A 21,513-nucleotide genomic window follows, 5' to 3' on the forward strand; every position below is an offset into this window, starting at 1 on the left:
TGCCTTCTCCCCATATCCCTTGATTCCACCAGCCCCTGGAGCTCAAGTTGGGCCAAAGGGCCTGTTTCCGCGCCGTGCGAGTCCACGCCCAACAACGCACCATAGCTCTGGCCAGGTCTTCCACTCCGCCAATCTGAGCCTCGATTAAGTGGTCACAGTGGATGGTTGACGGCACGGCCACTGTGGGCAGGCCGCTGCTGATAAACTGAAGCATGGCCATCTGAGCGGTGGCATCCTGCATGGCCACCCGGTCCGGGCGGAGACGAAGGTACGTCTCCCCACGGCCTATCTCCTGCTTGGCGGGGTTGTCCAAGTGACCGTACACAATCTTTTCTGAGAGTGTCATGGGCTTGTCCAACCTATCGCAGAAGACAAAATGAAATTTTGACAAATCAGCCGCAAATACAAGAAACGATCTCGGAAGAGAAGCATTGCACGAATTAAAATACAACACAACACAGCTGCATGCATTAGTTTGTATAAGAAGATAACTGCAGATGCTGGTACAAATCGAAGGTATTTATTCACAAAATGCTGGAGTAACTCAGCAGGTCAGGCAGCATCTCAGGAGAGAAGGAATGGGTGACGTTTCGGGTCGAGACCCTTCTTCAAACTGCATGTATTAGTTTCACAGAAATTTCAACACAATCCCTTCCATCTGCAGAAAGAAGCTTAAAGCTAGTGAGGCAAGAAATAGTAAGGGCAGCACGGTGGCGCAGCGGTAGAGTTGCTGCCTTACAGCGAATGCAGCGCTGGAGACTCAGGTTCGATCCTGACTACGGGCGCCGTCTGTACGGAGTTTGTACGTTCTCCCCATGACCTGCGTGGGATTTCTCCGAGATCTTCGGTTTCCTCCCACACTCCAAAGACGTACAGGTATGTAGGTTAATTGGCTGGGTAAAATGTAAAAATTGTCCCTAGTGTGTGTAGGATAGTGTTAATGTGCGGGGATCGCTGGGCGGCGCGGACCCGGTGGGCCGAAGGGCCTGTTTCCGCGCTGTATCTCTAAATCTAAAAAAAAAATCTAAAGAACAAAGGTGCAATTCAATATATGGTGAAGAAGCTGGAGGAAAACAAAACTGCAGATGCTGGTTTACATCGAAGGTAGACACAAAATACTGGAGTAACTCAGCAGGTTAGGCAGCATCTCGGGAGAGTAGGAATGGGCGACGTTTCGGGTTGAGTCTGAAGAAGGGTCTCGACCTGAAACGTCACCCATTCCTTCTCTCCCATGAAGGAGCTGGAGCAGGAGGGAGAACCTCAGAGATTTGAATCATTTGAGTCTCTACCATGGCAGACAAGACCTGTGCATGTGAATTAGTTTAGAGATACAGATTTGTTTAGAGATACAGTACGTAACAGGCCCTTCGGCCCGCCATGTCCGCGCCGACCAGCGATCATCGTACACTTACACACTATCCTACACACTAGGGACAATTTAAAATTATGCCAAGCCAATTAACCTACAAAACCTGTACACATCTTTGGAGTGCGGGTGGAAACCGGAGCTCCCAGAGGAAACCTATGCAGGTCAGGGGGAGAACGTACAAACTCCGTACAGACAGCACCAGTAGTCAGGATCGAACCCGGGTCTCCGCTGCTAAGGCAGCAACTCTACCGCTGCGCCACTGCGCCGAATTGGAGAGGAAACAATATTCTCACAGGGAGGTGCTATTGGGGGCGAGGGTTTAAACTATAGAGGCAGGGGGGTAGGAACCAAACTAACAGGTCAGCAAATGGAGGGATTCATGGGAAGATAAAGGTTATGTCAAACAAGACTGAAAGGAAAGACAGGGAAGGACAGGTTAATGAGCATAGTGAGGCTGCTGTGTTGACGTGTGTTCATTGCAACGCAAGGATAAAATGGGACGGTTCGTAAGTTTGCAGGCAACACCAAAATTGGTGGAGTTGCAGACTGTGAAGAGGTCTGTCAAATTACACAGCAGACTATAGACAGGATATGAGTGGAGAAATACTGACGGAGATCAATCCAGGCAAATGTGCGGTGGTGCACTGTGGGAGATCAAACGCAAGTGCACAGTTAATGGCAGAGTCCTTTATTGGAGCATTGATGTACAGAGGGATGTAATGTTGTACAGAGGGATCTGTGGGGGACAAGTCCGCAGCTCCCCACAAGTAGCAGCACAAGTAGATAGGAGGGGGTAAAGAAAGTGTATGGTCGGGGCATTGAGCATAACACCGCAAGGGCCAGGAAGCGAGCGGGCAAGATCATCTCTGACCCCTCTCACCCTGGCCACAAACTCTTTGAAGCACTTCCCTCTAGAAGCCGACTCCGGACAGTCAAAGCAGCCACAGCCAGACATAAAAACAGCTTTATTCCCACGAGTGATAGTTCTACTCAATAACCAAAGTCTGTAGTCTCTTTTTTGCTCTGGTTTATTTTCACCCACAAGTTTAGACCGTAATGGTGTATCCTTATTGTTTTGCTGTGTTTATGCTTTATTCTTAATGTTAACTGTATGTTTGTGTTGTCATTTGTGAGCGGAGCACCAAGGCACATTCCTTGTATATGCACATACTTGGCCAAGAAACTTATTCATTCATTCATTCATTCAAGAGTCAAGAAGTCATGTTGCAGCTTCATAAAATTTTTGTTAGGCTACATTTAGAATAAAGCGTGCAGTTCTGGTCACATTATTACAGGAAGGATGCGTAAGAAAATAACTGCAGATGCTGGTACAAATCAAAGGTATTTATTTCACAAAATGCTGGAGTAACTCAGCAGGTCAGGCAGCATCTCAGGAAGGATGTGGAGGTTCTGGAGAGAGTGAAGAAGAGAATTACTGGGATAGAGTCTGGATGAGGGAATATTACTTATAAGGACAGCAAAAACAAAACGCTGGAGGGACTCTGAGGGTCAGGCAGCATTTGCACTGTCTGACCTACTGCGTTCCTCCAGCACTTTTTTTGTTGCTCAAGATTCCAGCATCTGCAGTTTCTCGTGTCCCTCCATCCATGAGGAAAGGTTGTACAAAGGTTTGTTTTCTCTGGAGTGTAGGAGACCTGTCAGAAGCTTGTAAAACCATGAACAGCATAGATGGGGGTAGAGAGTCAGAAGATTTTTCACGGGCTGGCAATGTCAAAGGGGAGGGGATTGGGGTGGGTGAAGAGAGTTGTCCTGGAGATGTGCTGGACATGTTCTTATTTACATACGTTGGGGTGGTGGCAGAGATATATACAATAGATCATCTCTGAGGATTTTGGATAGGCACATGAAAATCCAGCGAATCTAGGTTTATGGATTATGTGCAGACAGAAGGAATTGGTTTAATTTGGCACCATGTTTGGCTTCGAGGGGCAAAACGGCCTGTTCTGTGCTGCACTGTTCTACGCAAGGCAACGTTTAAGAGTGGAATGAAACTGGGCCAAATAACCTAAAGATAATTCAGTCTGTACTTTCAAAGAATAAATTACAATGTGCTGCCATTACAAATGCTCCGCTCGCAAGTAACAACAACAATGCAGTAAACAATTAAGAAAAGCATAAAACATTAAAACATTAAGAATACAACATTACAGTTTAAACATGTGAATAGAATAAAACAGAGCAAAAAGAGACAACAGACCTTTGGTTATTGAGTAGAACTATCACTTGTGGAAAAAAATCTGTTTTTATGTCTGGCTGTGACGGCTTTGACAGTCCGGAGTCGCCTTCCAGAGGAAAGAGCTTCAAAGAGTTTGTGGCCAGGGGGAGAGGGGTCAGAGATGATCTTGCCCGCTCGCTTCCTGGCCCTTGCAGTGTACAGTTCGTCAATGGGGGGGAAGGTTGCAGACAACAACCTTCTCAGCTGATCGAACGATTTGTTGCAGCCTCCGGATGTCGTGCTTGGAGGCTGAGCCAAACTGGACCGTGATGGAGGAGGTGAGGACAGACTCTACGATGGTAGTGTAGAATTGGAAAGGTTTAGAGGGATATGGGCCAAAGACGAGCAGGTGGGATATCTTGGTCGGCATGAGCAAGTTGGGCTGAAGGGCCTGTTCCGTGCTGTATGACTCAATGACCTCTCAAGCAGCTTAGCTTTAGTGCGAAGATTGCAACTGGAAATAATCTGGTAGAATAGGCTGGCGCGTGGCAGATTAAGATTAATTCAGAGAAATATGAGATGATGCATTTTAGCAGGAAGAATGAGGAGAGGAGAGGCAATGTAGAAGATATACTGTTCTACAAGGGAGTGCAAAACCTCGGGGTCTGTGTGTACAATTATTAAAAATGGCTGGGCACCTTTCCAAAATGATTAATATAACATGCACAATTCTGGGATTTATTGATAGAAAGATGAAGTATAAAAGCAGTGAAATTATGCTTGGCTTTTATAATCCAGTCGAGGCAGGATTGTTGTGTTCAATTTCTCAGAACGTTGCCTGTATTAGGGGGCATTAGCTACAGGGAGATGTGGGACAGACTTGGATAGTTTTCTCTGGAACGCAGGAAGCTGTAGGAAGTATACGAGAGGCATGGATTGGGTAGACAGTCAGACTCTTTTTCTTAGGATAGAAAAATCAAATACTTGATGGCACAGCTTTAAGGGGAGAGGGGCAAAGATTAAAGGAGATGTGTGGGGCAACTTTTCTTTTTACACAGAGGGTAATAAGTGCCAGGAACACGCTGCCAGGCTTGGTGGTTTGCCAGATATGACTGTGGCATTTAAGTGGCTTTTCGATAGGTATATGGATATGCAGGGAATGGAGGGATATAGATTATGTACAGGTAGATAAGATATGATCTTGACATCATGTTCAGCACACATTGTGGACTTAAAGGCCCGTTCTTATGCTCTAATTTTAGTCACATAAATTGTAGGGAGAATGCAACGATGTCAGGGAGTATCAATAAAATGATTCCGTGAATGGCTCATGGGGTGGATTAGTGGGGCTGGGACTGGTTTCTTTGGAGAAAGGTAGACATAAGCAGATGTGATAGAAATATAAAAGTGCACAAGGTGAGGAGTAGAAACAAGAAACTGCAGGTGCTGGATTAAACAGCGGGTCTAGACAGCATCTCTGGAGAACATGGATACGTGACGTTTTAGGTCCTTCAGAGCGATCCTGGCCTGAAACATCACCTATCCACGTTCTCCAGAGACGCTGCCTGACCCACTGAGTTTACCCCAGCACTTTTTGTCCTTTTCACAAGGTGAAGGAGTTGGAATGCACAGGATAATAAGATTGGAGACCCCACATCCAAGACTGCTGGAGCACAAAAGTAGGATAATATTTACGACACAGGCACAGACCATTCAGTACAATTGGGACTATTCTGCTCCAGGTGGAACCTCGCTCCCCGCCTTACAGGCATCACGTTGTCCACGTGGTTGAAGTTTAACATTCTGGTCAACCTGTTTGAAAGTCTGAAACATCCTTCTTTACCTTTTGTGAACGATCTCAATGTTTTTCCGCAGTAATTCATAATTGACGTACTGATTGGGCTCAAAGTGACTCATGGCTACTTTGGCCCGCCGACACATAGCGGAAAGATGGTACCTCCGAATCCCATGGTTCAAGGCTTGCTGCAATATAATGAAAACCACACGTCACGAACAGCCCACAGAAAAAGGCATCTTAAATCATGCTACAAAGTCCACCGAGGGGCTGGTTATGGATACAACTTAGCCTGGCAATGAACATACCATAAAAGTCTGAAGAAGGGTCTTGACCCAAAAGGTCACCCATTCCTTCTCTCCTGAGATGCTGCCTGACCTGCTGAGTTACTCCAGCATTTTGTGAATAAATACCTTCGATTTGTACCAGCATCTGCAGTTATTGTCTTATACTACCATAAAAGTAACATCAAATGTGTCACAACATAATACATCATGAAAATGATGGCAAGTAGTCTAGAACAATATGTAGCGGCTAACTGGATAAACCTTTTGAGGTAGCCCAGAATAATTTTATTCTCGACTTGCCCTCACTTCAGAAATTTGTGAGAAGAACAGAGTGTTCATTCAGTGGTGAAGGATTTCCAGTAGAGGGACTTGGTGACCTCGTGTACAAATCACTGTAAGTTAACATACCAAGCAATTAGGAAGGCAAATGGCCTGTTCATCATTATTGCAAGACAGTTTTGGTACAAGAGTCTACTATGCAACACTCTTAAACTTAGGTATCACAAAATGCTGGAGTAACTCAGTGGATCAGGCAGAATCTCGACCCGAAACGTCACCCATTCCTTCTCTCCTGAGATGCTGCCTGACCCTCTGAGTTACTCCAGCATTTTGTGATACCTTCGATTTGTACCAGCATGCAGTTATTTTCCTACTCTTAAACTTAGTATGATTGTGCCTAATGTCCAGCAGGATTGTCACTGGACATGCAAAACCAGAATGCCATTGTACTTGGATACACTTGACAATAAAGTACCATTGAAGAGTTATTAGAATTTATGTTCCATTCCAGATCCGGGCTTGGACTATATTAGAGGAAAGATTCAAATCCAGCAAGGGCGTTTGAGAATTTCATTGTTTTAATAATTCTGGAAATGAAATGTTGATATGACGATGATCATGAAGCCTCTCTGTCACAGGTAGCGCAGCGGTAGAGTTGCTGCTTTACAGCGAATGCAGCGCCGGAGACTCAGGTTCGATCCTGACTACGGGTGTTGCACTGTAAGGAGTTTGTACGTTCTCCCCATGACCTGCGTGGGTTTTCTCCGAGATCTTCGGTTTCCTCCCACACTCCAAAGACGTACAGGTATGTAGGTTAATTGGCTGGGTAAATGTAAAAATTGTCCTTAGTGGGTGTAGGATAGTGTTAATGTGCGGGGATCACTGGGCGGCACGGACTTGGAGGGCCGAAAAGGCCTGTTTCCAGCTGTATATATATGATGATGATGAAGATTTCAATTCGTTCACTTATGTCCTTCTGTAAAGAAAATCTTCAGTCTCTACCAGACTCCAGGCTAAATTGGAGATACGGAGTTTGTTCTCCTTGAAGCTGAGGTCCTGGAGAGATTTGACTGAGATAACCACAATCCTTAATTGTCTGGATAGGATGAACGGAGGAAAGCTGCACCTAATAGCTGGAAGTTCTCGGATCAAGTGAGTCAAATGATGGACAAAAGACGAGCGTAGAATATTACGGAATCCTTATGACTCCTTTTGAAAGGAAGCATGCAGGTAAAGCAGGCAGTGAAGAAAGCCAATGGAATGTTGGCCTTCATAACAAGAGGAGTTGAGTATAGGAGCAAAGAGGTCCTTCTGCAGTTGTACAGGGCCCTAGTGATACCGCACCTGGAGTACTGTGTGCAGTTTTGGTCTCCAAATTTGAGGAAGGATATTCTTGCTATTGAGGGCGTGCAGCGTAGGTTTACTAGGTTAATTCCCGGAATGGCGGGACTATCATATGTTGAAAGACTGGAGCGACTAGGCTTGTATACACTGGAATTTAGAAGGATGAGAGGAGATCTTATCGAAACGTATAAGATTATTAAGGGGTTGGACACGTTAGAGGCAGGAAACATGTTCCCAATGTTGGGGGAGCCCAGAACAAGATAACTAAAAAGGCAATACGGGGAGAAAAGATGAGGTACGAGGGTAAACTAGCCAATAATATAAAGGAGGATAGTAAAAGCTTTTTTAGGTATGTGAAGAGGAAAAAAATAGTCAAGGCAAATGTGGGTCCCTTGAAAACAGAAGCAGGGGAATTTATTATGGGGAACAAGGAAATGGCAGACGAGTTGAACCGGTACTTTGGATCTGTCTTCACTGAGGAGGATACAAACAATCTCCCAGATGTTCTAGTGGCCAGAGATCCTAGGGTGACAGAGGAACTGGAGGAAATCCACATTAGGCAGGAAAAAGTTTTGGGTAGACTAATGGGACTCAAGGCTGATAAATCCCCAGGGCCTGATGGTCTGCATCCCAGGGTGCTTAAGGAGGTGGCTCTAGAAATTGTGGACGCATTAGTGATTATTTTCCAATGTTCTATAGATTCCGGGTCAGTTCCTGTGGATTGGAGGGTAGCTAATGTTATCCCACTTTTCAAGAAAGGAGGGAGAGAGAAAATGGGAAATTATAGACCAGTTAGTCTGACATCAGTGGTGGGGAAGATGCTGGAGGTAATTATAAAAGACGATATTGTGGAGCATTTGGATTGCAGTAACAGGATCGTTCCGAGTCAGCATGGATTTACGAAGGGGAGGTCGTGCTTGACTAATCTACTGGAATTTTTTGAGGATGTAACTAGGAAAATTGACAGGGGAGAGCCGGTGGATGTGGTGTACCTCGACTTTCAGAAAGCCTTCGACAAGGTCCCACATAGGAGATTGGTGGGCAAAATTAGAGCACATGGTATTGGAGGTAGGGTACTGACATGGATAGAAAGTTGGTTGACAGACAGAAAGCAAAGAGTGGGGATAAATGGGTCCCTTTCAGAATGGCAGGCAGTGACTAGTGGGGTACCGCAAGGCTCGGTGTTGGGACCGCAGCTATTTACAATATACATCAATGACTTGGATGAAGGGATTAAAAGTACCATTAGCAAATTTGCCGATGATACAAAGCTAGGTGGCAGTGTGAACAGTGAGGAAGATGCTATGAGGTTGCAGGGTGACTTGGACAGGTTGTGTGAGTGGGCGGATGCATGGCAGATGCAGTTTAATGTAGATATGTGTGAGGTTATCCACTTTGGTGGTAAGAATAGGAAGGCAGATTATTATCTGAATGGTGTCAAGTTAGGAAAAGGGGACGTACAACGTGATCTGGATGTCTTAGTGCATCAGTCACTGAAAGGAAGCATGCAGGTACAGCAGGCAGTGAAGAAAGCCAATGGAATGTTGGCCTTCATAATAAGAGGAGTTGAGTATAGGAGCAAAGAAGTCCTTCTGCAGTTGTACAGGGCCCTAGTGAGACCGCACCTGGAGTACTGTGTGCAGTTTTGGTCTCCAAATTTGAGGAAGGATATTCTTGCCATTGAGGGCGTGCAGCGTAGGTTTACTAGGTTAATTCCCGGAATGGCGGGGCTGTCATATGTTTAAAGACTGGAGCGACTAGGTTTGTATACACTGGAATTTAGAAGGATGAGTGGGGATCTTATCGAAACGTATAAGATTATTAAGGGGTTGGACATGTTAGAGGCAGGAAACATGTTCCCAATGTTGGGGGAGTCCAGAACCAGGGACCACAGTTTAAGAATAAGGGGTAGGCCATTTAGAACAGAGATGAGGAAAAACTTTTTTAGTCAGAGAGTTGAGAATCTGTGGAATTCTCTGCCTCAGAGGGCAGTGGAGGCCAATTCTCTGAATACATTCAAGAGAGAGCTAGATAGAGCTCTTAAGGATAGTGGAGTCAGGGGGTATGGGGAGAAAGCAGGAACGGGGTACTGATTGAGAATGATCAGCCATGATCACATTGAATGGGCGGTGCTGGCTCAAATGGCCGAATGGCCTCCTCCTGCATCTGTTGTCTATTGACTCCTTGTGCAAATAATGCAGACGTTTTAGCGTATAAGAAACGGATTCAATCAGTACTTTCAAAAAGGATGGGGAGCCGGAGGGAAAATAATTTGCAGAGCTGTGGAGAAAGTGGAGGTGAAGGAGCACAGGATTGAATAATTTGCCTTACAAGAAGACAGTGTGGACATAACGGACCAAATGGCCTTGGTCTGTGCTGCGACAATCCTGGGATGTTCTGCACATTGAGTCACCCAAATGCCGTTGACTCTTTACTGCCTCCGACTACGCAGGCAAGCTGAGGATGCAAAATGAATGCTGCCTTCAACTGGGACACCTACATCAAGCGACCCCAACTGGAAAATGTACCAGTTGTTGTAAAGCAGTGTAGGAATTTGCCAAGACTTCTACCAAACATAATCAGACAGGGAATGGAGGGATATGGGTCACGTGCAGGCAAATACGATTTAATTTGGCATTGTGCTTGGCACAGGCACGGTGGGCTGAGCACAGAACAGTACAGAAACTGGCCTTTCGGTCCATAATGTCTGTGCTGAACATGATGTCAAGTTAAACTAATCTTCCTCTGACTACATGTGATCCATATCACATGTATCCATATATCGACCTAAATAGGCCTCTTAAATGCTACTATCATATCTGTCTCTGCCACCCTTGGCAGCATGCTCCAGGCACCTACCAGTCTCCATGTAAAACTTCCCCCATGCATCACTAAGCCTAAAGTTGTGCCCTCTAGTCTTTGACATTCCCCCCCTGGGAAAAGTCATGGTAGACTGCAGGGCCAATTCCTGTGTGAACCAATCTCTGCTCTGTCAAACACCAATATAAAACTCAGTATCTTGCCTTAGGTCACAAAGGCAATGCAAAACGAGGGAAAACAACTACTACTCAATGAATTATGTTGGATATTGAAGAAGGATTATAACATCTCCCCTTCTCCTGGCAAAGGTTAATAGATGGTCCAATTTTGATAGACCCATTTCTTCAACACAAGGTCACATGATGGAAAAGCAAGGTGATCCCAAAATTTCCACTTTTAAGACTCTGAAACAATGGCAACTTCCTATCTCAGGTGTCCTAGGGGTCCGCCGTTGAATGAACACCTTCAAAGTCATTTTTTTGTAATAAGGTTGCTTATGTTTGTAATAAGGTGGCTCAGCTCCCACATTTAATATTTAAATTCAAGTATTTTGAATTACTTCCAATATAGAGAAACCAAATTTAATTAAATCAAATGGGGTGTCCAGTGGTTGAGTTGCTGCCTTACAGTGCCAGAGACCCAGGTTTGATCCTGACTACATGCGCTGTTTGTACGGAACTTGTACGTTCTCCCTGTGACTGCGTGGGTTTTGTCCGGGTGCTCCGGTTTCCTCCCACACTCCAAAGACGTACAGGTTTGAAGGTTAATTGGCTTCTGTAAATTGTCCCTAGTGTGTAGGATAGACCTAGTGCACAGGTGATCATTGGTCGGTGTGGACTCGGTGGGCTGAAAGGCCCATTTCCATGCTATAATCCAAAAACTAAAACAAATCAGTGTTGTACTCACAACTTAAATTTTAAAACTTTTAAAGCATTCAACGCAAATGTAAAATTACTTGTAACAACCTGTAGTGTAAGAAAATAACTGCAGATGCTGGTACAAATCGAAGGTATTTATTTCACAAAATGCTGGAGTAACTCAGCAGGCCAGGTAGCATCTCAGGAGAGAAGGAATGGTTGACGTTTCGGGTCGAGACCCTTCTTCAGACTGATGTGAGGGGGCGGGACAAAAGAAGGATATAGGTGGAGACAGGAAGATAGAGGGAGAAATGGGAAGGGGGAGGGGAAGAGAGGGACAGAGGGACTATCTAAAGTTGGAGAAGTCAATGTTCATACCGCTGGGCTCCAAGCTGCCCAAGCGAAATATGAGGTGCTGTTCCTCCAATTTCTGGTGGGCCTCACTATGGCACTGGAGGAGGCCCATGACAGAAAGGTCAGACTGGGAGTGGGAGTTGAATTGCTCAGCCACCGGGAGATCAGGTTGGTTAAGGCGGACTGAGCGAAGGTGTTGTGCGAAACGATCGCCGAGCCTGCGTTTGGTTTCGCCGATGTAAAGAAGTTGACATCTAGAGCAGCGAATACAATAGATGAGGTTGGAGGAGGTGCAGGTGAACCTCTGTCTCACCTGGAAAGACTGTTTGGGTCCTTGGATGGAGTTGAGGGGGGAGGTAAAGGGACAGGTGTTGCATCTCCTGCGGTTGCAGGGGAAAGTGCACGGGAATGGGGTGGTTTGGGTAGGAAGGGACGAGTGGACCAGGGAGTTACGGAGGGAACGGTCTTTGCGGAACGCAGAAAGGGGAGGGGATGGGAAGATGTGGCCAGTAGTGGGGTCCCGTTGTAAGTGACGGAAATGTTGGAGGATGATTTGTTGGATACGCTGGCTGATGGAGTGGAAGGTGAGAACGAGGGGGATTCTGTCCTTGTTACGAATGGGGGGAGGGGGAGCAAGAGCGGAGCTGCGGGATATAGAAGAGGCCCTAGTGAGAGCCTCATCTATAATGGAAGAGGGGAAGCCCTGTTTCCTGAAGAATGAGGACATCTCTGATGCCCTAGTGTGTAACAACCTGTTCAATTCCCAGTGTGGTCTTTCAAGCAGATGTGAACTGTTCTGTCATTCACATTGCAGAACACTCCCTATTTCGATGATTGGCAAGATAATTGACCAACTAAACTGGGCTTATGTCAAAGTTTAAGCAAAAGCACAATTTTAACAAGTGAATTCAGCCTCCGGATTGGTCAGCCTACTCCAGATTGTTCAGCCTTCTCAACCCGTGAAGCTGCTGTGTGCAAGTCAAGAGAGAAAAAACACTTGCACTCTCTGTCCTTGGAATCACCTTAGTTTCTAATTTTCAGCTCAGTTTGTAACACGGCCAACTTTCTCCACTGTAAAGTCAATCATGCACTACATTTCTCAAAGGATAACATGGCATTTAGTGAAAGAATTTAGACACAAAATTCTTAAGAAATTCAAAATATCGTGCATTTTCATGCCATGCCACTATAGCATGAAAGTCATTCTTTATCACCCAATCACACCAAATTAAATTGGGAGAGAAAAAAAAAGAGGGGAAATAATGCAACTATTTATTCTACTCAAGGAAAACACAAATCCGAAATCAATGCAGATCAAACGACATCTACCCAAAGGAACACTTATGAATGGAATATTCTACAGTTAATAAAACATTTTCCAGAAAAAGTAAAACAGGTGCATCTGACGCAACCATTTTACTGGGACTCTCTATTCAGTAAATTGACTGATCAGACTACCTTTCAATTCTAGGCCAGAAGCAGCAGGAACTGTACAACATTCAGGTTTAGGCTGACATATGGCAATTACCATATCCAGGTTAAAACATGCATAAGTGCTTGACAAAAGTACAGCTCTGAAAAAAAACCCATTGGTGTCTTGTCACTATCAACACAACAGCGCAGCTGGTAGAGCTGTTACCTCACTGCGTCAGAGACATGGGTTCGATCCGACCTCGGGTGCCATCTCAGTGGAGTTTGCACGCTTTCCCTATAATAGAATTGATTTCTTCCGGGTACTCCACTTTCCTCCCACATCCAAAAGGCATGCATGCGGATTTGTAGGTTAATGGGCCTCTGTAAATTGTGCAGGGAGTGGATGTGCGCCAGCAACAAACTGCATGCACCTACTTGCAAACATCCCAACAACATCTCCTGACCTCTCCCACCGTGTAAGGCAGCAAGTGCATGAGAATACCATCATCTATAAAGCTTTTCCACGTTGTTCACATTTCTGACTGACTGATTGAAAAATATAGCATGAAACAGGCCCTTCAGCCCATCGAGTCCATGCTGTCCATCGATCACCCATTCACTCTGGGTTTATGTCATCTCACATTAGCATCCACTCCCTAAACTGTAGGGACAACCATTACAGAGGCCAATTAACCTTCCGACTAGACATCTTTGTGATTTAGGAGGAAACTGGAGTATCCTAAGGAAATCCACATGTCACAAGGAGAACGTGCAAACGCTACACAGTGAGCACTCAAGTTCAGGATCAAACCCAGGGCTGTGGTGCTGCGAGGCAGCAGCACTACGAGCTGCACCACAGCGATGTTATTTTGAAAAGTAATGACAATCTTTCCTTCCTCATAGAAATCTGTTCATAAAGTAAATTTTACCAAAAGGACTGCAGGGTGATAAGGTGATTCACCTCCTGAAGGACAACGGTAATATGCTGGCCTGGACCGGACGTCCACCAGTAAATAACGAAAACACCAATCGGTGAAGGGCTCTGACCCCAAAATATGAGGCTTTGACAGTTCAGTAGTTAAGCGCATCAACACCTGAAAACTCGTTTCCACTACTTAGCTGTTTTTCCAAGTAGCTTTATCAATTGAGGGGAAATTACCTCCTTAAGCTGCGCATGCAGTTGATATTAAGGTGCCGTGATCACTAATCATGGGCTGTGATTTAAGAATGAAACGGCCTCCACCGGCGCGGTGTAACCTTGTTGTCACCTTGGCTCCCCGGAGCAGGATTAGACCCCCTGTGATAATCCCCGTTTTAGATTTTTTTTTGTGTGGTTTTAATCGCTCCCCGAGGGGTGGGTATCCCGAAGCTCCTGAGCCAGGCGGTTACCATGGGAATGCAGCAACTCCGACATGGTCTGTGTCGGAGGGAAAAGGCAGCGACCTACTGGCGGCCGCCGCTGGGGGGGGGGGGGGGGGGGGAGGGAGGAGGTCAATGGAAGGGAGCGGGCTGCGCGGGATCCGAGCGGCCACGGAAAAGTGGCACTGGTGGCATGACTTCCCACTTCCCACCCCCACCCTGCGGCTGACCGTGCCCCCACTCCGATGGCCGCCCGGCTGCGCTCTTTACCTTCAGCCTGCTGGCGGTCAGGATGTACGTCGCCATTTTGTTCACTGACAAAGATGCCGCATGGATATGACGTCACAGCGCGGCCTTTAATACCCCTCCGGGCAGGTCCTAAAAGCTGAGCAACAAACACCCACTCACACCAGCAACCCCCTTCCCAGAAAAACAAAAATATATACAATAAAACCTCAATTAACTCTTCACAGTAAAGCTCAAATCAAACGTCCTACGAAACCTGTGGCTAACATTACAATTTTTTTAAATGTTGAGCACAAAATGTCCTTCCAACGGATGTGACGTTTCCACAGGAGCAAGTTCATACGTTAATTTTTAAAAAACACTTTATGCTGTCACCTTAATATTTTTCTAAACATTTGGAAATTGTGTTTTATATGAGTTGCTCCTGTCTGTTTAGGTTACGCTTGGTTTAAAAAAATAAAAATATGAGTACAGAGGTCAAAGAGCAGGTGGCGCTTCCGGCGGCTGCTGGTGGCGGTTGGAGTCGTGATGGCGAAGCATCATCCGGACTTGATTTTCTGCCGCAAACAGGCTGGAGTGGGTGAGTTAGCGGCTGGTTTGGCTGACCGGATCATGCCCGGAGGTTTCGGATGAGTTTGATTTGGAGTTTTGGGGGAACGGCGTTTAATTCGGCTCCGAACACGTGGGGTGTGGGAAGGAACTGCAAAGACGCTGGTTTGAACCGGGGAGAGAGAGGGAGACAGACAGAGAGAGAGAGAGAGAGAGAGAGAGACAGGGACAGAGAGATATATATAGAGAGAGAGAGAGACATAGAGAGAGAGAGACATAGAGAGAGATATATAGAGAGAGAGAGAGAGAGACAGGGACAGAGAGATATATATATATATAGAGAGAGACAGAGAGAGAGAGAGGGAGACAGAGGGAGACAGAGAGAGCGGGAGACAGAGAGGGAGACAGACAGAGAGGGAGACAGAGAGAGAGACAGACTTTTCTCTTTTCTACTGCACAACCTCCAACAAGCTGGGCTATCTCGTGCAGGTTTCGCTCGCGTGGGTTGCAAAAGAGTTATTTAGATTTTTATGTGGTCAAGTTTGGTGAGATGATCCATGTCCAAGACGTTGTCGAGCTGTGACTTGAAGAGTTGACAAGGTTGGTGCACGTCTGGAGATGTCGGGAAGGGTGTTCCACTCTGAGGTAGCCAATAGACAGTAGGAGTAGGCCATTCGGCCCTTCGAGTCATCACCGCCATTCAATGTGATCATGGCTGATCATTCACAATCAGTAACCCGTTCCTGCCTTCTCCCCATACCTCCACTATCTTTAAGAGCTCTATCTAGCTCTCTCTCGAAAACATCCAGAGAATTGGCCTCCACTGCCTTCTGAGGCAGAGAATGCCACAGATTTACAACTCTCTGACTGAAAACGTTTTTCCTCATCTCTGTTCTAAATGGCCTACTACTTATTCTTAAACTGTGGCCCCTGGTTCCCCCAAACATTGGGGAAATGTTTCCTGCCTCTAACATATCCAATCCCTTAATAATCTTATATGTTTCAATACGATCCCCTCTCATCCTTCTAAATTCCAGTGTATACAAGCCTAGTCGCTCCAGTCTTACAACATATGACAGTCCTGACATTCTGGGAATTAACCTAGTGAACCTATCTATGCTGCTCAATAACAAGAATGTCCTTCCTCAAATTTGGATAGTCCATGGATATGTCCATGGATCAGAGTCCACGGATATAGTAACTGTAGGTAGCTATTTTTGTTTGCTCTAATTCTAGTGACATAGAAACATTGAAAATAGGCGCAGGAGTAGGCCATTCGGCCCTTCGAGCCTGCACCATTCAATATGATCATGGCTGATCATCCAGCTCAGTAACCTGTACCTGCCTTCTCTCCATACCCCCTGATCCCTTTAGCCACAAGGGCCACATCTAACTCCCTCTTAAATATAGCCAATGAACTGGCCTCAACTACCTTCTGTGGCAGAGAATTCCACAGATTCACCACTCTCTGTGTGAAGAAATGTTTTCTCATCTCGGTCCTAAAAGACTTCCCCCTTATCCTTAAGCAGTGACCCCTGGTTCTGGATTTCCCCAACATTGGGAACAATCTTCCCGCATCTAGCCTCTCCAACCCCTTAAGAATTTTATATGTTTCTATAAGATCCCCCTCAGTCTTCTAAATTCCAGCGAGTATAAGCCTAGTCTATCCAGTCTTTCTTCATATGAAAGTCCTGCCATCCCAGGGATCAATCTGGTGAACCTTCTCTGTACTCCCTCTAAGGCTAGAATGTCTTTCCTCAGATTAGGAGACCAAAACTGTACACAATACTCCAGGTGCGGTCTCACCAAGGCCCTGTATAACTGGAGCAGAACCTCCCTGCTCCTATACTCAAATCCTCTTGCTATGAATGCTAACATACCATTCGCTTTCTTCACTGCCTGCTGCACCTGCACGCTTGCTTTCAATGACTGGTACACCATGACACCCAGGTCACGTTGCATCTCCCCTTTTCCTAATTGGCCACCATTCAGGTAATACTCTGCTTTCCTGTTCTTGCCGCCAAAGTGGATAACCTCACATTTATCCACATTATATTGCATCTGCCATGCATTTACCCACTCGCCTAATCTATCCAAGTCACTCTGCAGCCTCCTAGCATCCTCCTCGCAGCTAACACTGCCACCCAGCTTCGTGTCATCCGCAAACTTAGAGATGTTGCATTCAATTCCCTCGTCCAAATCATTAATATATATTGTAAATAACTGGGGTCCCAGCACTGAGCCTTGCGGTACCCCACTAGTCACTGCCTGCCATTCCGAAAAGGACCCGTTTATTCCTACTCTTTGCTTCCTGTCCGCCAACCAATTCTCTATCCACCTCAACACTGAACCCCCAATACCGTGTGCTTTAAGTTTGTACACCAATCTCCTATGTGGGACCTTGTCAAAGGCCTTCTGAAAGTCCAGATATAACACATCGACTGGTTCTCCCTTATCCACTCTACTAGTTACATCCTCGAAAAATTCTATAAGATTCGTCAGACATGATTTGCCTTTCATAAATCCATGCTGACTTTGTCCGATGATTTCACCACTTTCCAAATGTGATGCTATCACATCTTTAATAACTGACTAGCATTTTCCCCACTACCGATGTTAGGCTAACTGGTCTATAATTCCCCGTTTTCTCTCTCCCTCCCTTTTTAAAAGGTGGGGTTACATTAGCTACCCTCCAATCCTCAGGAACTATTCCAGAATCTAAAGAGTTTTGAAAAATTATCACTAATGCATCCACTATTTCTGGATGCCACTTCCCGACTAACCTGGATTTCCCTCAGTTCCTCCATCTCATTAGACCCCCGGTCCCCTGCTATTTCCGGCAGATTGTTTATGTCTTCCTTAGTGAAGACAGAACCAAAGTAGTTATAGACAATAGGTGCAGGAGGAGGCCATTCGGCCCTTCGAGCCAGCACCGCCATTCAATGTGATCATGGCTGATCATTCTCAATCAGTACCCCGTTCCTGCCTTCTCCCTATACCCCCTGACTCCGCTATCCTTAAGAGGTCTATCCAGTTGTTCAATTGGTCTGCCATCTCCTTGTTCCCTATGATCAATTCACCTGTTTCCGACTGCAAGGGACCTACATTTGTCTTAACTAGTCTTTTTCTCTTCACATATCTATAAAAGCTTTTGCAGTCAATTTTTATGTTCCCTGCCAGTTTTCTCTCATAATCTATTTTCCCTTTCCTAATTAAGCCCTTTGTCCTCCTCTGCTGGACTCTGAATTTCTCCCAGTTCTCTGGTATGCTACTTATTCTGGCTAATTTATATGCTTCATCTTTTGGTTTAATACTATCCTTGATTTCTCTTGTTAGCCACAGATGCACTACCTTTCCTGGTTTGTTCTTTTGCCAAACTGGGATGAACAATTGTAGTTCATCCATGCGGTCTTTAAATGCCTTCCATTGCATGTCTACCGTCAACCCTTTAAGTATCAATTGCCAGTCTATCTTGGACAATTCACGTCTCATACCCTCAAAGTTACCTTTAAGTTCAGAACACTTGTTTCTGAATTGACTTTGTCACTCTCCATCCTAATGAAGAACTCCACCATATTATGGTCACTCTTGCCCAAGGGGCCTCGCACAACAAGACTGCTCACTAACCCTTCCTCATTACTCAATACCCAGTCTAGAATGGCCTGCTCTCTCGTTAGTTCCTCGACATGTTGGTTTAGAAAACCATCTCGCAAACATTCCAAGAAATCCTCTTCCTCAGCACCCCTGCCAATTTGGTTCACCCAATCTATATGTAGATTGAAGTCACCCATTATAACTGCTGCACCTTTGGTGCACGCATTTCTAATTTCCTGTTTGATGCCATCCCCAACCTCACTACTGACCCGAGGACTGTCTTGTAATTTCTGGGTACTGGATTGAATGAAGTGAGATATGTTACTGGGGATGATGCCACGAGTCTCTTTGTAGACCGTACATAAGCGGGCTTTGGTGCGTCTTGACTCCAGCGACTCCCAGCCAAGGCAAAATGCTGGAGTAACTCAGCGGGACAGACAGCTTCTCTGGAGAGAAGGAATGGGTGACGTTTCGGGTCGAGATCCTTCTTCAGACTAGACCGGGGAAAGGGAACCCAGTGATGTAGGCAGTGATGTAGAGTGGTGTGGAACAAATGAATGAAAGATATACAAAAAAAAAGTTACAATGATGAAGGAAACAGGCCATTGTTAGTTGTTTGCTGGGTGAGAACGGGAACCTGGTGTGACTTGGGTGGGGGAGGGATGGAGACAGAGGGAATACAGGGGTTAGCTGAAGTTAGAGAAATATAATTATCATACTACTGGGATGCAAGCTGTCTAAGTGAAGTATGAGGGGGACATGTGGGGGGTTACAGTGAGGATGGGAACAGGGATCGGGACCTCTCTACCCACTTACAAACATAGAAAATAAGTGCAGGAGTAGCCATTTGGCCCTTCGAGGCAGCACTGCCATTCAATATGATCATGGCTGATCATCTGAAATCACATCGTCACATCTCCCTATTCATCCCCCTGGTATTCTTCACTCCTTCTCCCACTCTACTCTTTGCCTTGAGGCCGCTTGGGTTTGAGTTGCAGTTCCCCCATCAACTATCTCTATGAGTAGAGTCATGCTGAGGGAATACTGGAGTAACTCAGCGGGCCAGGTGGCATCTCTGGGGAAAAGGGTACAGGTGATGTTTTGCATTGAAACCCTTCTTCACACTCTGTCCAACCCGAAATGTCACCTGTTCCTTGCTCCAGAGATGCTGCCTGAGTTGCTCCAGAACTTTGTGTTTATCATCAGTATAAACCAGCATCTGCAGTTCCTTCCTACACATGCTGAGGGAATGCTGACCTCTCACCGAACCACATTGCAGCTTTAGGCCAAACATGGATCAAAGAGGTAAATTCAAGAGATAGAATGAGTAACTCACAACTCCAGAGACCCATCCTGCAAGTAACCCCCAAAAAATGGTAACTCAAATTTCACTGTACCTTAATTGGTACATGTGACAATAAACTGACCTTGAAACCTTGAACTCTGTGACGAGGGTAGATACAAAATGCTGGTGACCAGAAACGTCGCCCAATCCTTCTCTCCCGAGATGCTGCCTGACCCGCTGAGTTACTCCAGCATTTTGTGTCAACTGCTCCAATTCTGTGACGAGCTTCTCTTTTATTAATGCCTGCCTCTGTCAGGCATTCTGTTCAAAGAGGATTCATACGGAGCCAGTAACACTGTCATCAAGCCAACTTAGCAGGGTTAACATTAAGATTTTTATGTTAACCGTGTTTTGAAATCCTGAAATTGCTGTTGGTTTGATGGAATAATGACATCAAATGTGAATCGTTTCATCACCTTTAGTGCTGCAAAATCCTATTCCGAAGGCTCTGAACTGAACACCAGGAATGTGCAATGGATGACTGCATCCACAGTTCAATTTCTTTCCACCGACTTAAGAAGTGGCTTGGGTCTCTTTAAACTTCACAACTAAGTGAACGCATTAGGAAAAGGGTGATTGATAGATGTTGCACATGAGTATTGTTAGATATTGTTAGATTGTTGTTGCGACAGCAGAGTGGTGCAACGGTAGAGTTGCTGGCTCACCATGGCACAGACTTGGGTTTGATCCGGACTGTCGGTCCCGTTCTTCACAGAGTTTGTACGTTCTCCCCGTGACTGCGTGGGTTTTCCCCTGGAGCTCCGTTTTGCTCCCATATTCCAAGTTTGTAGGTCAATTGACTTCGGTAAGGTTATAAAATTGTCCGTAGTGTGTAGGATAGTGTTAGTGTACGCGGTGATCACTGGTCGGCGCGGACACTTGGGTCAAAGGGCCTGTTTCCGCGCTGTGTTTCTAAAATCTAAAGGTATTGTCTATTGGAAGTTTAATATGCTGTGCTATTATGCAAAATGAAGTAAGATTCCTCAACTAGGGGAAAATATCACAGTAAATAAATAAATCAGCATTGAACCGTTACAGACTTTGTGCTACTATGGTATAGATTGTGTATACTTTGGCTTTTGCACTGCTATGGTATAGATTGATATAACTCTTAATTTAATGTATATTTATCGTTGCTGCATCTACTGTGCCTGTAAAGCAGCAGCAAATAAGAATGTCATTGTCACATATAAACACTCTTCCATCTTGAGTAGCAGTAAAAGTAATTTCTCTACTTATCCCATGTCTCAGTTGGCTTACTGAACCCGTGGTCACTTATACCCTGTGCCAAAGATCATCATGTGTAGGAAAGAACTGTAGATGCTGGTTTAAATCGAAGGTAGACACAAAATGCTGGAGTAACTCAGCGGGACAGGCAGCATCTCTGGATAGAAGGAATGGGTGACGTTTCGGGTCGAGACCCTTCTTCAGACCCGAAACATTACCCATTCCGTCTCTCCAGAGGTGCTGCCTGTCCCACTAAGTTACAATGTGTCTATCTTCCAAAGATCATCACTTTTTGGGGGGAAAGTGGCAATGTTAATCTAATTTAAGTTTCTTTTTCTTTTGCAGCTATTGGGCGATTGTGTGAAAAATGTAAGTATTTTTGCTTCTTGATTATTTTCCTAACCATCTCTTTTTCAGGCTATAGGTTCCTTGCATGTTTTCTCCTGATTAGAAAAGTCAGCAAATATTGACAGGTTCTTTATGGTTTTAGCATGTACAT

At 45.4% G+C, this 21,513-nt stretch overlaps 2 protein-coding genes across 2 annotated transcripts in view; one reads left to right on the forward strand and one right to left on the reverse strand.

Moving 5' to 3' along the window:
- Nucleotides 1-14,447, reverse strand: part of aco2 (aconitase 2, mitochondrial) — a 59,226-nt gene extending 44,779 nt beyond the window's left edge. The window contains exons 1-3 of the mRNA XM_078430708.1: nucleotides 14,324-14,447; nucleotides 5,389-5,528; nucleotides 101-359 (exon numbers count right to left, since the gene is read on the reverse strand). Of these exons, the coding sequence (XP_078286834.1) occupies nucleotides 101-359; nucleotides 5,389-5,528; nucleotides 14,324-14,359 (435 nt within the window). The 5' untranslated portion in view covers nucleotides 14,360-14,447. The remainder of the gene's footprint in view (nucleotides 1-100; nucleotides 360-5,388; nucleotides 5,529-14,323) is intronic.
- Nucleotides 14,448-14,792: 345 nt separating this feature from the next.
- Nucleotides 14,793-21,513, forward strand: part of phf5a (PHD finger protein 5A) — a 44,206-nt gene continuing 37,485 nt past the window's right edge. Inside the window, exons 1-2 of the mRNA XM_078430612.1 lie at nucleotides 14,793-14,879; nucleotides 21,360-21,383. Of these exons, the coding sequence (XP_078286738.1) occupies nucleotides 14,828-14,879; nucleotides 21,360-21,383 (76 nt within the window). The 5' untranslated portion in view covers nucleotides 14,793-14,827. The remainder of the gene's footprint in view (nucleotides 14,880-21,359; nucleotides 21,384-21,513) is intronic.

The sequence above is a fragment of the Rhinoraja longicauda genome, chromosome 40, assembly GCF_053455715.1.
Source record: "Rhinoraja longicauda isolate Sanriku21f chromosome 40, sRhiLon1.1, whole genome shotgun sequence".
Taxonomy (NCBI): domain Eukaryota; kingdom Metazoa; phylum Chordata; class Chondrichthyes; order Rajiformes; family Arhynchobatidae; genus Rhinoraja; species Rhinoraja longicauda.